We start from the raw sequence: 17078 nt of genomic DNA, 5'->3' as shown, positions 1-17078 counted from the left end.
TTGCCTGGGTGAGTACGCAAGTCTGACCACTGACCGTCGAGTTGTTCATGTCAGTCACCCTATTGTCTGGAGACTGGCTGATAAGACGTTTTTCTTGGGACCTTCAGATGCCTGATTCTTTTGTTTCTTGTCCTTCCTGGATCAAAGTCTTGACTATCTGTCATTGACCGTTGGCCACTTAGCTGCAGAGGCGAAGACGTGACCCAACCCTGATTTCGGGGGCGTATGCAGCTCATATGCGGGGAGACAGACCAAACCTGGGGGGGGGAGGAGTGGACAGGCATTGATTGACATTGGGACCGAGTCCAACTCTGTTTCTCTCCTGTTGCTGGGACCTGGGAGGGAGGCAACCTCCCCTCCCCATGTTGTTCAGTTCCCCCCCTTCGTACAGAGTCTCGACAATTCGACCGCTGCCGTTGCCGCTGTTGCTCCGCGGACTCCACCGAACAAAGGCGAAATTGCAGGCGGGTTTTCCCAACGACTCCAACCCAAAAAAAAATCAAAAAAATCTGGAAGCGGTGACACCCTTGGAAAATGGAGAGAGTATGTGGGAATCGGCCCACCGCTGGACAATCAACGGCCTCGACACAGAAGAAACCCCCCCCTCTCTCTCTTTCTCTCTCTCTCCATCCTGCCATACACAGCCATAGGGACTTCTTCCCGACCCGGTGCAGATACCAGAATGACAAGGCCAGGGAGGCGAACGACTCGTATTGATACACGGTGGCACTCGTTCGCTGCGGAGTTGACCGACGGAAGCCCATGCCGGCTTGGAGAGTACGAATACAGCAGGGAAGGGTCAAGGACCAAAGGCGCTTGTCATGTACGTTCGGCAGCCTTGACCGTGTCTCTGGAACCTCATGATCGGTTGGCCCTTTCCTTCCATTGAGCGGCGAGTCACGATGCAGCCCCGTCGATCGTCAACGTACGGATGATGCAGGCAAAGGACTTGGACTGGAATTGCCGCGGTGCCAAGGTCGGCACCAAGACCGGTAATGCAAACAGACATGGTTGATCGATGGATGGTTATGGCACCTGGAACCGACGCCTTCGAACGTGTTTCTGGAAGCATCTCTTTACCTTTCTCTCTCTCTCTCTCTCCCTATCTCTCCTAGTTTTCTCTTCTCTGCCAAAAACTGCCGGTACAGCCAGAGTTCAGTGCATACGTCCAAGATGGACAGAAGTAAACGCCACGGGGAGAGCCCGACAAAAGAGCTCCAGAGCTGGATGAGCAGCCACAGCGCCAGAACACAAGCCAGCACTACGCCAGAGAACCGCAACGTCATCCGAACTCGGATGGGGAGTCTCCAAAGGGTAGAAGTAGCTGAAGAAAATCAGCGAGCTAGCCCTTTGGACATAGTTCCCCTCCCCCGGGCCGGCCGATGCTAGACATGAGCTAACCTGAGAAGCCCTGCAGCTCTAGGAGGCTATTCCGAAGTCCCTCGGCCGCCTCACCCAGCTTCTGACGTCGTGAAGTCTCTCGCTCGGACTCGGAGCCGATACGAAGCAGCTCCTCGTCTGAAAATTGGGAGACTGTGTTGGGATAGAAAATCTCTGGCAGCGGGCCCAAGATGTGTCGCTCAATCACCTGCCGACACACGTTGTCCACGAAAGTCTTCATCGCAACCTGTTGAGCCATGTGAGAATGTTGTCTAGAGGAACATTGAATGCACCGTATATCACCTTGTAATACGCGTTCAGTCCAGCCAGAGCTTCTTCGCAGGCCTGTTGGTCCATGTTGACGCACATCTTAGGCTGCAATATCTTAATAAGCTGGTCTCTGTCCTCGGAGATCCTCATGTCGTATCTCGACGTCAAGCCATTCATGACGCCCTGGAAGGCTGCCTTTTGCGAATCGGTGCGGGCTTTCTGGATGTTGTCCGTGTAGTAGTGGTTGTACGTGATGGGATGCCGCTCCTCGTCAAGCAATATCTTGCGCAACTCTTCAAACGCGTGAGCTCTGCACCTCTCCAGCCGCTCTTGACAGATCATCTCCAGGTCTCGTCGCAGGCGGTCCTCGGGGAAGAGGCAGAAGACGGCCTGATGGACCCATTTGCAGACCCCGTCCACAACCTCCGAGACGTGATTCTCAGCGATCTTGCGCCACGGGCTGGACTGTTCATGGAAGAGCTCGGCAAGAAGGACGTGGTTGTAGTTACCCGGCAGCTCACGGCCCCTCGTCTGCAAATATGTCTGCACATCGTAAGTTCTCCGCAAAACAGCTTGGGAATTCGTAACTCGACCTACTTCTTGAATCCATGAGATCATCTCGCCTCTGCTGACCACCAGCTGTGGATCCGCATCACTGCCTTTCACGGTCTCGAGATCCTCGCCGTCGCTCAGCATGTCCCGTTTGTGGCCACGCGTACGGATCAGGGCGGCGAACTGGCCATTTTGCTGATGGACGAGAGAACGGAGCCGAGTCCCGTTCTTCTTGTCGAAGAACTGCGCGTCCGAGCTATGGTAGTTTCCTTCGAGGGCGGCCTGGGCGAGCGTGAAGTACCGCATGCTCAGGTTTGTCATGAAGGATCGGATATCCCCCAGGGACCGGCGCTCAGGTCCCATGGCTTCGAGCTCTTTCTCCTTGGATTCCAAGACACGTCTGATTTCGCCCTTGAGCTTGGGCATCTCCCTCTCGAGGTGCTCATCCAAGAGCTCCTGCAAAAACACCTTGAGGTTCTCGATGCCGACGCGGCTCATGTCGAGATCCTGGGCTTTCCAAACCGCCGACAAGAAAAAGTTCATTTCCCGCTCGGCACGGCTCAGCTTCGTGCTCGACGCCTTCATCTCGGCAGGACTTGGGTTCTTGAGTAGGAAGAAGCCTAGCTTCAGCTTGATTGAGTCCTTGTTCTTGGCGATGCTGGCCAGTTTGGCCTCGGTGCCGGCGTTGATAAGATCGGGCTTAGTGATGATGCCGACTGTGCGCTGGCCGTCCGGATCGTACTCGCGGGCGATTTTCATGATGCCCTGGTTGGCGATGTCGTTGCTTGCCTGGACGACGGCGAGGATGATGGTCCTGGAGCTGGACAGGTAGCCCCTGACCATGGCGTGGACGGCTTCGACATCCGCCTCAGACTGCTCCTCGTTTGCGACGGAGATGAGGCCGGGGAGGTCGACGATGCTGAGCTGTAAACCCGTGGGACCCGTGACCTCGATACGGAGGGCGTCCGAGGCGAAAGCTGCGTCGGTCTGGGAGTCGGTGAAGCCACGGATACCCATGAGCTTAGAAACTTCCTCGATGGCGACCGGAAGGTCCGAAAGGTCTTCCTTCATCTCGCGCTCATAGCTGCGAAGGGTCCTTGCCATCTCCGCCGAGCGACCGGAGTGAGGACGGATGGATGCCTTGGTCCTCAACGGCTCATTGGAATGGCGTAGGATGATCTCCGTGGGAAACCGGGTGCAAAGCCCCTCTTGTCGAGGGAACGGTATGCCGGTGATGCCCTCGAGAACAGAGCTTTTGCCGGCGGACTGATCGCCGCACACGACCAGCTGTGGCAGGTCCACGAGATCGCCGATGCCGTTGGCTCTGATCTTCTCAATCTGGTTGAGGCGCTGGGTTGAACGCTGAGAACGCAGGCCCAAAGTCGGGGCCGTGGGCTTAATGGGGCCTGAAACTGCCATTGTGGTGGTTTAACATCCGGAAAACGTAGATAGTTTTCAATGATAGGGAGGCATCTAGGCACGAGCAGTGTTGGTGCCACGAAAACCTGAGAAGGACGAGTGTCTCATTATTTATCAACATGAATTCTGGCACCTGAAGCTGCCCCTACGTGACAAGGCACATGTGAATGACCCATATTACAGCTTGCTGTATGTATGCCCCATGGGTATTCGGATGATCATGTCATAGACTCGTCTAGACCGAATCGGAGAGGTAGACTGGGAGTAAGTTAAGGTTCGAGTGCGATCAGACACATGTCAATGTAAGGTCAAACTAACTACACATGTCTTATCAGTAGAGCGTAGTAAGGATGGTCCTCAAAATAATCAAGATAGGTACTGTACACTCTTTATCAGTCTTTTCAAGATCTCAAATGTCAATTTTGAAGTGAAACGTCCCAACAGAAACCAACTACCTCCATGTGAATCTACATTATGCTGGAGGCCATGTGCACAACGAACTCAATCTTGGTATGAGGAGACTTCGTTCCGTCGTTGATACTCCAACGTGCCCGGACAAGAGTAAATCGATTTTCCAAGAACGCGCGTCTCATGAGGAAAAAATAACTTCGGTTGGAAAGCTCAGTCGCCCGATTCCGAGGAACTACCACAGATGTTGAACAGCAGGACGGGCAATCCTCAACAAACTTAATTCCTCTCATAGTAACCGAAGAACGATGGGAAATAAGGATTTGAGTTGATGTGCATATGCCTAATCCAAAACGAATCCATTCTATCACCATAAGCCTCTCATAATCGTTACGCAGCTTCCTCAGTGCTCTCTCTGCATGGCAGGAAGGAGATCAACATGCCCATCTGTGGTGATGTCAAAGTGGGCGGTCCTGGCCAGGAGACGACTTTGTGAGAGTAACATGTGCTCCAGAGGTACCGAAATCCAATGTTCATCTTTGCGAATCTGCATATACGCTCTCATGTTAGACACCCACCCTTTTCCGAACTTCGGCGTTGATCTCCTGCATCGCTCTCGCCAACGGGAAAAAGTCGCTCTCTTGCTGAGCGGCGGTCCCCATGCCCTGAGCAACACGGTCCAGAAGCTGCAAATCTTCCACCATCTCCGCAGTCGTGAGCGAACTGATGACGTTGCTGGCGAGGTGAGAATAAGCAATATGCGCTCGGTAGGCACCCAGTATGTAGGAGATCAGTTCGGCCGCGGGAAACCTCCAGACGTGCATCATGCTGTACGTCAATTCGAGAATGCGGCGCGAGGCTCTTGTTGCGTAGTCCGTTTTGGGAATGTTGACGTCGGAAGAGACTGGATTAGGACAATTCGACTTGAGCAGAGTTGCCTTGCGCAACATGAAGATGATGGAGGTGTAGCCGGCAAGGACAAGCTCGGCCAAAATCCAGAGATCCATCTGGTCGTGAAGGGAGCGTTGGATCCAATTTTCCTGTCAAAGGTGTCAGTGAACCCAGTTCTCGAGTAAGGTGCCCCGTTGTACCGACGATTCCCCATTCCTCAAACAAAAGCTCGACTTCGTGGCAAAGAGGCTCAATAGCCCCGACGGCCTCGGATTCGTGCTCGAGCTTCTCCAGCGTGTGGAAGAAATGGATGAGGATGAACGTGAGGCGGCTGCGGACGAGGAACGAGATTGTCGACACGTTGTCGACGTTCTCCGGGGGCGAGTCCAACGACAACCACGGCAGATTGACTCGCCACTTGTCGAGACTCGGATACAGGGTTGCGGGCTTGTTGTAGATCAAGTGGTAAAACAGATCTTTCTGGATCAGCTCCCACATGCCCTTGCGGTCATCGTCGGTGCGTGTCGACCCCGTAGCCGCGAAGTAATCGTTGCCGTCGAGGCTGTGCAAGTGAAGCCCTTTGGCATATTCGCATGCCAAGTGATGCATTTCTAAGCTCATCTCAAAGTCGAAACACTCGGTCGCCACGCCGGTCTGATAGATGCCCAGTAAGCCGTGAGGTCCGAGGATAGTGAAGTGTCCCGACTAACCATGAATATGGCGGCTATGAAGTCCGTGATAGAACCTGTCGCCTCTCTTTGCCAGCTCGGTATTGTTCGTAGGCAGCAAAGATATAATTGCCTGGAATATTTTCCGTCTGGGCTATGGAAAGTACGCGTGTTGAGGATGTAGCATCCTCTCCATAGGATGACGAAGTAAATGATGAGAATGCATGGGTCAAGCGTAACATGCCGCATTAATAACATATCCGGTATCAGTTCTATGGTCTTTCTGTCCACGAGACTGAGAAAAGTTTCCGTCGGGCTGTAGGTGAAATAGTCTGATATTATCGTTAGTCTGGGTGAGTTCTACTTTTCCACATCTAACCAAATCGGTCGCTCGAGTTCTCTCACTGTGAATCCATGTCTTTGCTTTTTCAGGAGAAATGTCGATGCCCTCGGTTGCCACCACATTCACTCCCAAAGATCGTTTGAGCCTCTTATCTCGCACACGGTCAAAAGTGTCGCTCAATGTGGACGCGACGTCGAGCGAAGCGGGATGATGGGGAGTAGCACCGAGAGCCGCCGGTCTTAATGCTGGCAGAGCCCCATCGCTGGCGAGAGGAGTCGCCTGGAGCCGCGTGATGGGCGTGGGACTTGATGCTGAAACGGAGTTCCTGACATTATCATTGACTGCCAGTAAGCTTGACGCTGGGCTGTCTCCGTCAAGGGTTTCACTAATCTCCGGCTGTTGCGAGGCCGAGTCGGCAGACGTTGGAGAGGACCTGGAGACTGACGATTGGCCTTTCTCGATGCGTTGTAGGCGATCGAGAATGAGAGATAGCGTGTAGTTGTTGTCGTTGTCGGCACTGTTTTGCAGGATCCCTAGTCAGGTCCAGATAGCAGCAAAGTCATCACGGTCCTGAGAAACTCACTTGTGGTGGTTTGCGTCCTTTCTTTTACTCGTGCGGGGCCTTCGTTGGGGGTACTGGCAGGGAAGGTTAAGGGTGCTGCACCGCTCACACACGGGGGTGTCGCGGCTGCATCTAAGCTGAGAAACAGATAAGTTGGGGGCATAGGACAGGTTACTTCAGTCGACGAGGTACCTTTTTGCCACGACAGTTTGTACACTGCAAAAGAGGGCTGAAAGTCAGTCACAAATCGATCGAAAGGGTCGAACCGGCGGCTGTTTAGAAGCGGGACAGGTCAAGGATCTACAGGCTGCAGTTGAAGGATGAGATGAGATTCCGTGCTTACCGATAGACCGTTCACTACTACGACCCCTTGCCGATCCATCTGAACTCAAGACCCCAAGTTCCGATGGAGAGGCAGGCAACGGTATTGGTGCAAGCGGACACGCGGAACAAGCTCTTAGAAGACGGTTGCATCCCCAAAGGATCAGAAGATGCGACAGCACTGGCGCTTGGGGCTGTTGTTGACAGAGGTCTCAAGAGTTGGTGGATGACAAAGTCGCTCCGGAGTCATGTTGATTCCTGGCGAATGACAGTGCCTCATGCTTAGCTCATCATCAAGACGGGTCTAGTCCTAATTAGGACTTCTGGTGTGACGCACCAGTGAATTCTAATTGCACGACGGCCGCTGAACGGCCCCACTCCGGCGGATGTGCCCCGCAATTCGGGCCTTCGCACTCTCCGAAATTGCGGCCCGGATCCGCTCGGAAATATTTTGACGAATCACGCATCATCTTCACTAAGGACATTTCGCAGTCTCCGAAACGACGACATTGAAAATCTCCACTACGCCGCAGCGATCCAACAAACCCATGGAAACTTTGGAATCTTCAAAATGGACATTAGCGCGAGCCAATATAAGTATTCGACCTTCACCATGTTTGACGGCTCATTTGTCTATTCGTCTATTTTCAGCGACGCTGTACATTACTCGGCCTTTTACCCGCCCCGCCCACGGTATCATTGCGGTGCCATTCTCCGCCGCCCAACGAGTGTCTGTCAGCTTGAAGACGACCTGGGCGTTCTGTTTTCAGACATTCACTCATCGAAGGAATCTAGAGCCGAGTATCAGCTCAATTCGCTCACTCTCCAACTATGCCAGCTCTTGGGTTGCTGGGTCCAGATGCGACCCTAGCTGAGCCTTATGTTGCCAACTTTGATTCCGACACGACTCGCACCGCCCCGTCAGACATCGAAGAAAACGTCGAGGAAGAGATCCAAGACTTGGCCAAGCGTCTGACCTCATTATCTCATGGAGATCGCCACTCATTGTTTCCTGAGCCCTCCGACCCGGCCATCGACCCCAATAACCCGGACTTCAACGCTCGGAAGTGGGCTGCGGCATTCTACAAGCTCCAGACCAGAGCTCTTCTCGGTAACGCACCGAACACGGTTGGCCTGGCTTTCAGCAACTTACAGGTTTATGGACTGGGCACCACCATGGACTACCAAAAGACAGTTGGGAACTTCTTCTTGGAGGCTGCAGCGCTGGCTTCGTGGATTCTACCATCGAGGAAAAAGCAGCGGATCGATATCTTGCACGGTCTGGAGGGCGTTATCCATAGCGGGGAAATGCTCGCCGTCCTGGGACCTCCGGGGTCTGGCTGCACGACTCTGTTGAAAACCATCGCGGGCGAGACACACGGCTTCTACGTAGCCGACGGCGCGACGCTCAACTACCAAGGAATCTCAAGCGAGGAGATGCAGACGACTTTCAAAGGAGAGGCCATTTACACGGCAGAATTCGACCATCACTTCCCCTTCCTGACTGTTGGCGAGACTCTCTACTTCGCTGCTCGGGCCCGCTGCCCTCAGATCATGGATCTTCCAGACGGCATCTCGAAGCACCAGTACGCTGAGCACCTTCGCGATGTCGTCATGGCGCTTCTCGGCATCTCCCATACCAAAAACACCCGGGTCGGAGACGACTTTGTGCGCGGCGTGAGCGGAGGGGAAAGGAAGCGGGTCAGCATCGCCGAAGCAGTGCTGAGCTATGCTCCCCTTCAGTGCTGGGACAACAGTACTCGAGGCCTTGATTCCGCCAATGCAATCGAGTTTTGCCGCACCCTTCGGATGCAGGCCGACGTCTTTGGCTGCAGTTCTGCAGTGGCCATTTACCAGGCACCACAGGAAGCATATGATGTCAGTCCGCAATGTCTTTTTCTCAGCATCTTGAACCCGACTTTGGAACTAACACGTTGTGCAACAGCTCTTCGACAAGGTCATTGTTCTGTATGAGGGCCGTCAGATCTTCTTTGGCAAGTCCCCCGACGCTCAGGCATACTTCGAAGGGCTTGGATTTCAGTGTCCCGAGCAGAAGACCACGGCCGACTTTCTTACTTCGATGACGAGCTTTTCCGAAAGGGTTGTGCGACCCGACTGGGAAGGGCCAACACCACCGCGGAGCCCTGATGAGTTCGCCCGAGCTTGGCAAGACAGCCAGCATCGACAGCGTCTACTGGTCGAGATTGACAAGTTCGAACACGAGTTTCCCTTTGGCGGGGACACCCACAAGCAGTTTTCCGCCACACGGAGAGCCCATCAATCGAAACGACAGAGACCTTCTTCGCCCTACACTTTGTCGTTTCTTCAGCAGATTAATCTGAATCTATGGCGTAGCTTCAAGCTCCTGATCAGCGAGCCGTGGATGACCATCACCATGTTAACAACAAACTTCTTCGAATCCCTGATTATCTCGAGTATCTTCTACAACCTGTCTCCCACGGCATCCAGCATGTACCAGCGGCTTCTCGTCATTTTCTACAGTATCCTGATCAACGCCATGGGCAGCATTCTGGAGATTCTCACCCTTTACGGCAAGCGAAAGATCGTCGAAAAGCATGCCCGATACGCTCTTTACCACCCAAGCGCGGAGGCGGTCGCCGCCATGGTTGTCGATGTTCCGTACAAGCTCCTGAACTCCCTGTTCATCAACGTTCCGATCTACTTCATGGCGAATCTGCGCCGCGAGTCTGCCGGGCCGTTCTTCTTCTTCCTCCTCATTTCCTTCAGCGTCACGCTCTCCATGTCAATGATCTTCCGGTTCCTCGGCTCCGTCACCAAGACGGCGTCGCAGGCGTTGGCGCCCTCGACCGTCATCCTGCTGGCTTTGATGCTGTTTAGCGGGTTCGCCATTCCGCAAACATACCTGAAGGACTGGATAGGCTGGATCCGCTGGATAAACCCTGTGTACTACGCACAGGAAAGTCTTGCGCTGAACGAATTTGTTGGTCGCGACTTCAGCTGCTCCGAGTTCGTCCCCGGCGGCCCCGGGTACGACACGTCATCCATCCAGCCCAACGAGCGAGTTTGCGACGTTGGAGGAGCGGTTCCGGGCGTCAACTATGTCGACGGTGGAGATCATCTCCGTGTGGTTTACGACTTTGTTGACAGTCATCGCTGGCGCAACTTTGGCATCTTGATTGCCATCACCGTCTTCTTCATGCTCTTCTACCTCGTCGCCGTTGAGCTGGTGTCTTCTGAGAGGTCCAAGGGTGAAGTCCTTGTGTTCAGGCGCCGGGCATTGAAAAACGTGAAGAAGGGATCCGACGACAACGAAGCGCTTGGCGGCAACCCGCCGCGCCCGGCTGTGCAAAAGGTTGACGATAGCGATAGCCCTGACCTCGCGAAGCAAACGTCCTTCTTCCACTGGAAGGATGTCTGCTACGACGTCCAAGTCAAGGGAGAGACCCGAAGGATTCTCAGCAATGTCGACGGGTGGGTAAAACCGAGGTCCTTGACTGCGCTCATGGTAAGTCCATGCCAATCACATCACCTGCCGTAGATGACGGTCTTTCTGACATTAGTTGTCTCAGGGCGTATCAGGAGCTGGCAAGACGAGTCTCCTCGACGTGCTAGCTAGCCGTGTCACAATGGGCGTTGTCAGCGGCGAGATGCTCGTCGACGGCCGTATCCGGGACTCTTCCTTCCAGCGCAAGACCGGATACGTGACGCAACAAGATTTGCATCTCCCCACAGCAACCGTCAGAGAAGCTTTGAGCTTCAGCGCACTCTTGCGTCAGCCTCAAAAGTACAGCCGGGAGGAGAAGCTGGCGTACGTCGATACTGTGATCGACCTTCTCGGCATGCAGGAGTATGCTGAAGCCGTGATTGGAGAACTGGGCGAGGGGCTTAATGTCGAGCAGCGTAAACGCTTGACCATTGGCGTTGAGCTGGTGGCCCGGCCGCAGTTGCTGCTCTTCTTGGACGAACCGACATCAGGCCTCGACAGCCAGACATCGTGGTCAGTTTGCGATTTGATGGAAAAGCTGACCAAGAGCGGTCAAGCCATTCTTTGCACCATTCACCAGCCATCAGCATCGCTGTTCCAGAGATTCGATAGGTTGTTGCTGCTTGCGAGAGGAGGTCGGACGGTATACTTTGGCGACATCGGCAAGAACTCGCACGTTCTTCTCGACTATTTCAGCCGGAACGGTGCCCCAGACCTTCAGCCCGGATCAAACCCCGCCGAGCACATGCTCGAGGTCATCGGGGCAGCCCCGAATGCTCACACGGATATCGACTGGCCGACGGTATGGCGAGAGAGCCCGGAGTACCAGGCCGTCCAGAAGGAGCTCAAGAGACTTTCGGAGCACACGGACGAGAAGGACTCGCGGACGGCGACGGAGGACAACGATCAGTCAGCGTACGCAGAGTTTGCCGCGGGTTTCCGGGTCCAAATCCACGAGGTGACAAAGCGGGTTTTCCAGCAGTACTGGCGCAGTCCGTCGTATATCTTGTCGAAATCCATCCTGACCAGCGGTTCGGTAAGTACAGCGCCATCCACGGCATCCGCTGTCGTCACCCTCTGACCATTTGTAATAATAAAAAACAGGCGCTCTTTATCGGATTGACGCTCGTAGGAGGAAGCAACACGGAGCGTGGTCTGCGGAACCAGATGTTCGGTGTTTTCATCTTCCTTGCCATGTTCGGCCAGGTGGTGCAGCAGATCATGCCCCTTTTCGTGTCCCAACGCACCATGTACGAAGCTCGCGAGCGTCCCGCCAAGTCGTATTCCTGGAAAGCCTTCTTGGCTGCCAATATCATTGTCGAAATGTTCTGGAACTCGGTAAGTCCCGCCCCACGACCACCAGGACATGTTGTGAATGGCGAAACTAACACCGGATGGTCAGATCATGGCTGTCTTGTCTTTCCTGTTCTGGTACTACCCCATCAGACTTGACCGGAACGCGGCATGGACAGATGCCGTTCACTCTCGCGCCGCCACTTTGTTCTTGATCTGCTGGGCCTTTTTCCTGTTCTCGAGCACGTTTGCGCATCTCATGATTGCCGGGTTGGGAAGTGCCGAGGTCGCGGGCGGCATCATGAACTTGTTCTTCATCCTGATGTTTGCTTTCTGCGGGTAAAGTCCCCCCCCCCCAACAACAGTTTGCTCTGTGGCAAAGATGAACAGTCCGACTGACTTGAGAAAAGCGTGCTGGCTGGCCCCAACGAGCTGCCTGGCTTCTGGATCTTCATGTACCGCGTCAATCCCTTCACGTACATCATGGAAGGGTTCCTCACGGTCGGCCTGGCGAATGCACCCGTCACGTGTAGCCCGACGGAGCTGCTCGTGTTCAGCGCCCCAAGCGGCAGCAGCTGCGGCGATTACATGGCCGAGTACATCGGGAACGCAGGCGGGTACCTCATAGATGGCAACGCCAGCGAGTGCCAGTTTTGCGGCATGGCAGACACCAACGCCTTCTTGTCCGGCATGAACATGAGCTTCGAGAATCGGTGGCGTGATTTCGGGTTTGTTTGGGCGTTTTGCGTGTTCAACGTCGCCGCGGCGGCGTTTCTGTACTGGGTTGCGCGGGTGCCCAGGAATGATTTCAAGAAGAAGTGACTGGTGGGGGCTTCATTGTAGACAAGAGCAAATAGAATAGGTTTCCCAAGAATTTAGAGAGAGCGAGAGACTTCAATATCTATGCTGAGCGGTGGGCTCGGCGACAACTTGCACGTCATACCAATACACTGTTTACGGTCACAACTTGGGAGACGGAAAACATCAGATTGTCCGGCCACTCACCTATGTCAGGTGAATGAGTGCCTGGGGCGAAAAGCGGCATGAACGGGCTTCCCGCGACCGTCACTTTCCGGTGCTCCACTCCGATGCCCCGCCCCGATACCCCCGCTCCGGTATGTCGGGACTCGCGCAGGACTGGGAACGGACACTCGGTATTCGTACTCACAACACCTGATAGACTTTTACTCAAACCTTTTGGTTCATAATTGGAAACACCCTCAAAGGGTTGCCTCAGGGGGTTATTAACCAGCCGAAAAGTTCCTGTGAAAACGGCGGCGACAGCTTCGAGGGCTCTCTGCGTCGCCGCTGGATCAGCGGCCACCGGCTGCATGACTGGGCCTGGCGATGTAGTGAAGGGATTGCAATAACTATATCTAGTCGCATCATCGGGCTCGGTTTCGGATTGACCAAGGGCTCATGATACTCATCGCAGGGTTTAGAATTGGGGGATTTTGATATGGAGTCTCTGCGTCTCTGTTGCGCGAGGGAATCGAAAGTCGTAGAAAACACAGAGAAAAGCCTAGAACCGATTTTAGCCATTTAGACTGGCGCGAGGGTTGATGCGGGGAAGCATGCAAACACGTTACACATGGCGGCGGCGGCTTGATCTGATGTTCTTCTGCTCGTGACTAGACACGCACGAGAGCAGTCTAGCGGGCGCAGGTCGAAACAATGACTTTTCATGCGTTCCCCAACTAACACGGAATAGCGGCGGCGAGGAAGATGAAGAACATAGCCACGCATCTACTCTGTACAGGTATTTCCCCAGATGTCTAGAACTGCCTCGAGCAGTTGACATCTCAACTGCTTCCCTGTTCTCCGTCGCCCTTCCGCATCGCCAATCAGGGATACCCCCCGACATCGATAGGCTGACTCAGCGTTCTGGGCTCTGCAAAGATCGCCGCACAGTTGCATCCCGCAGGACTGATGTCATCTTGAATGCAGATGCGGGGCCGCCGCTGTGGCCCACGAATGCCCCAATGATTTTCCTTAGTGTGAAGGCATACCTGTAGGAGACAGCTCGCTCCCACTCCCCTCCATCCCCCCCCACGCGCTCTGTGTGTGTGCAGTGAAACCCTGTTTGGCCTCTCAACAGTGCTTTGCGGCCACGACACCTGACGTCACCTTTGGTCGAGGTCAGAAAGCAGGAATTCAAGATTCGGCCGGCAATGGGAGCAAAACTCTGGGACATGGACGTCAACTTGCGCGCAGGGGCCGCGTGACTTGGAGACATCATACGACATAATTATCCCCTTCTCTCGCCCTCTTGCACCTCCCCTCCCCCCCCCCATTTAGTGTGTTCTCGACCGTCCTTCTCCGCCGTTGACACTTGGATCGATACACAAACTTGTATCCCCTATCACCCCCCCTAAACAAATCCCTTTGACAACCACACGACGAAAGCGAACCACTACGTAGCGTCCTAGCCATACACACTACCAGTCATAGCGGGATTGAAAAAGAGTAAAAGAACAGAACCACGCCAAGATGCCTTCTGTTCTCGGGTTGACCACCGATCCTTCCCCTCATGGGCCCGGCGCCGAGCAGCGCCAGAAGAAGAAGAAGCCCCAGTTGCAGGGCGCCGCCGAAGACGTCGACAACAAGCAACTAGCCCGCCGCGAAAAGTCCACCGGCGAACGGAAAGCCTCCTCGTCGCAGTCCCCCCCGGCCCCCGAGGAGAAGAAGAAGAAGAACAAGAACAAGAAGAAGAAGGAAAAGAAGGAGAAGACCGGCACGCAGATGCGCCACTACTCGTCCGACGAGGAGGAGTCCTCGGACGAAGAGGGCCCCCTCAACACCATCAAGCTGCGCAACCACGCGAAGGCCATCGAGATGGAGACGCTGCTCTGGGGCGCCCTCTGCCACAAGCCCAAGAGCGCCCTCAAGTACATCGGTAAGGGCGCCATCATGTGCAACCCCATTGTCTTTGGCGACACCGAGGTCTACTCGGAGCGCTCCGAGCCCACTCTCAAGGAGATGCTGAAGGAGCACGCCGACCCGCCCCTGAGCTTCAAGATGCACAAACCCCACGTCTGCGAGGTCGGCCTGATGGCCATGTCCATCTGCTGCGACGTCACCTTCTTCCGCATGGGCGAGGACAACGTCCTCGAGGCCGAGGAGTGCAGGATCTCCTCCAGCTGGAGACAGTGCGCGAGCGGAGACTGGGAGATGGGCAGCTGCATGGCCGGATGGCAGGACTAGAGCGGGGCGCATTGGTTCGTTTATTGGTGTCACGATGCATGAATTGTGGTTGTATGAGTTTCGATGAGCGCGTGCGGCGTTGATGAGGTATTCTTTCTACGGGGTTTGCTCTTTGCAATTGTATTGTACCACGGCCTGTTCATGAACTGAGAATTCAAACTCTTTTTCTCGTCAAACGATACTTGCGACCTTCCCATTCCATCACTGTTTTCGCATCCATGACTTGATATCCCCCTCCCGATGACTAAAGACAAAACCACCTACCTAGAAAGCTGGACACGGCGTTTTGACTACCCTGTAGATGCTTCAGCTTGGCATCATGGTTGTCATTGTCCTGGACTAAGAAGCAAACTATGATAAGATGACTTCACATCACCTGGTCGTCAGCTTTCAGGTCAGCGAAGTTTCCTTCGAGTCTCTGTGTACGCAAATGACAAATTCGGAGCCCGAAACCCGCAGAGATCGACGGTAGATCGGCAACGTCTGGAATGGCGCAGCTCTTGTCTTAAAAGCGCCTCCCAATTGGAAAACATACAGATGAAAACGGTTCCAAGGCGGTGGACTGTTGGTAGCGGACCTCCGTTCAAAACAGGCTGCTTTTGACTTTCCGATATATCCACTTGAAGCCAAGCTAAGACTCATGGCTTGGCTTTCCGTTCCATCAGTTCACTGGCTTCCCATAATCCAACATCATCATTATGCTTCTTGGAATACCTTTCAACTGATTGTGCCTACTATTTCCTGGACAGAATAGGCGAAAAATGGAGGCTGGAGCCAGAGCTCAACCCGACTACGAGTCAAATTAGCCGCGTACTCGCCTTTACACACCAGCCGTTGTAAGAATCAGTTGTAAATACACGACATCTCGTGAGGAACTGTACAATAAAACATGTCTGGCTGAGTGTAAGATCTCAGCGACCCGCCCAAATGATAACATAGCCGTGAAACTTGCCCGCCTCCAAAGAACCACCACCCTTCATATTCCTCAATTTCTCGTTTTGCATTTATATGAGCCTTGACCCTTCCTCCACACGCCTCCTACTTTGACAGCTCAGCGTCCGCATCCCCCTTCCGGCTCGGCTGCGGCGGATGTTTGGGGTCCGACCCGGCACCCATACCCCATCCGCCGTACCCATCTGCCGTAGCCATCCCACCAAAGCCGGAGGCAGAACCAGCCGCTAAGGTCCCCGCAGCCCGGTTCCCAGCGACGCCGGGCCGATCTTTCGCCCAGTCGTTGATCTCATCTCTGCGCTTGCCGGTGTACTTGACGAGGTCCTCGTCCGAGATGACGGTGTCGCGGCCAGTCTTCTTGTCCTGGTAGCGTTGGTAGAGCGACTTCTTAGGCTGTTCCTCGGCACCTTCTGTGGGAGCTGATGATTTTCCGAAAAGCCCCATGTTGGCCGGCGCGTGTGTCTCTAGAGTGTCAAACCCCACTGAAAGATAACGAGGTTCGCTGGCGTTGATTTGAATTCGGAAGAAGATGAATTGGCCGGTTGATTATTTTGCTCTCGCCGCCGCCGCGTTCTCGGTGTGAATGGTAGTTCTCCGACTGAGGTAATAGATCTAAGCTTGCCACGCCTGTGAGAAGGGGGGAGCGCATGAAGTTATATGAACCATTGTTCACAGCCCTTGCTACGCCTCAATGTCATCCGGTGGCACCCATGTCACGGGGTCACCGAAGATCCCTTGTCCACTGTTGGGGAATCAGACCGACTGATCCACTAGCACGCGTGTCTGGAGCGGGTTCGCGAATGAGAATCCGCAGTTGGTGAGCCACCAACATCACTAGCCCGGCCGCGTGACCTTGAGGCGTTGCCCGAGTTTTTGGATCAGCAAGTGCAGCCCATACGCGGAATCGCATGGTGCGATAGCCACCCACGCAACCATGCAAGTGCTTCACGATGCTATCAAAAGTCAAGGCATCCACTTCGGATTGTTTACAGTGACCTTTTTACAAGGCATGGAACCTCAGTTGCTACATCAAATATCTAGATGACTAGTGTATTGATCTTCAACAGCCGACTTGCGCCATAGACTGGCCGTTGTATTGCCTAAATAGCCGAGGACTATTAACTCTTTTGGGATGGATAAGTTGGCATGGAATGATAAACTATTTTAGCATGTTGGCCGTTTACTAAGCTTGTCAACCGGCGAGCTTTATCTCTTGGGAATCATAGAAAGCAATTCAATGTCATGGTGTAGTGATAATAGAGTACGAGTCTGTCGGCATCGTTACAGGCACTAGAGCCTGTTCCTGTACATCGCCAGCCTAGAGCTACTATGGTGTGCTAGGGTTAGCAG

At 54.2% G+C, this 17078-nt stretch overlaps 5 protein-coding genes across 5 annotated transcripts; 2 read left to right on the top strand and 3 right to left on the bottom strand.

Moving 5' to 3' along the window:
• Positions 1-1396: 1396 nt before the first annotated feature.
• CH63R_11607 (Vacuolar sorting protein VPS1) lies at positions 1397-3621 on the bottom strand (the record flags this gene model as incomplete). Its single annotated transcript, XM_018306581.1, has 3 exons — positions 1397-1627; positions 1684-2193; positions 2248-3621. 3 exons carry the CDS (start codon positions 3619-3621, stop codon positions 1397-1399), a joined length of 2115 nt encoding a protein of 704 aa, XP_018153422.1.
• A 974-nt stretch (positions 3622-4595) lies between these two features.
• On the bottom strand, positions 4596-6967 carry CH63R_11606 (Fungal specific transcription factor; the record flags this gene model as incomplete). Its single annotated transcript, XM_018306580.1, has 5 exons — positions 4596-5069; positions 5125-5574; positions 5968-6464; positions 6515-6630; positions 6858-6967. 5 exons carry the CDS (start codon positions 6965-6967, stop codon positions 4596-4598), a joined length of 1647 nt encoding a protein of 548 aa, XP_018153421.1.
• A 678-nt stretch (positions 6968-7645) lies between these two features.
• CH63R_11605 (ABC-2 type transporter) lies at positions 7646-12395 on the top strand (the record flags this gene model as incomplete). Its single annotated transcript, XM_018306579.1, has 6 exons — positions 7646-8692; positions 8760-10301; positions 10366-11316; positions 11385-11618; positions 11683-11912; positions 11984-12395. 6 exons carry the CDS (start codon positions 7646-7648, stop codon positions 12393-12395), a joined length of 4416 nt encoding a protein of 1471 aa, XP_018153420.1.
• Positions 12396-14063: 1668 nt separating this feature from the next.
• On the top strand, positions 14064-14777 carry CH63R_11604 (uncharacterized protein; the record flags this gene model as incomplete). The annotated part of the gene is made up of 1 exon (XM_018306578.1): positions 14064-14777. One exon carries the CDS (start codon positions 14064-14066, stop codon positions 14775-14777), a length of 714 nt encoding a protein of 237 aa, XP_018153419.1.
• A 1038-nt stretch (positions 14778-15815) lies between these two features.
• Positions 15816-16172, bottom strand: CH63R_11603 (uncharacterized protein; the record flags this gene model as incomplete). Its single annotated transcript, XM_018306577.1, has 1 exon — positions 15816-16172. One exon carries the CDS (start codon positions 16170-16172, stop codon positions 15816-15818), a length of 357 nt encoding a protein of 118 aa, XP_018153418.1.
• Between the last annotated feature and the right edge of the window lie 906 nt (positions 16173-17078).

Source organism: Colletotrichum higginsianum, chromosome 8, assembly GCF_001672515.1.
Source record: "Colletotrichum higginsianum IMI 349063 chromosome 8, whole genome shotgun sequence".
NCBI lineage: Eukaryota > Fungi > Ascomycota > Sordariomycetes > Glomerellales > Glomerellaceae > Colletotrichum > Colletotrichum higginsianum.
Note: the sequence above shows the minus strand (reverse complement) of the source record. Positions and strands in the feature narration are given on the sequence as shown.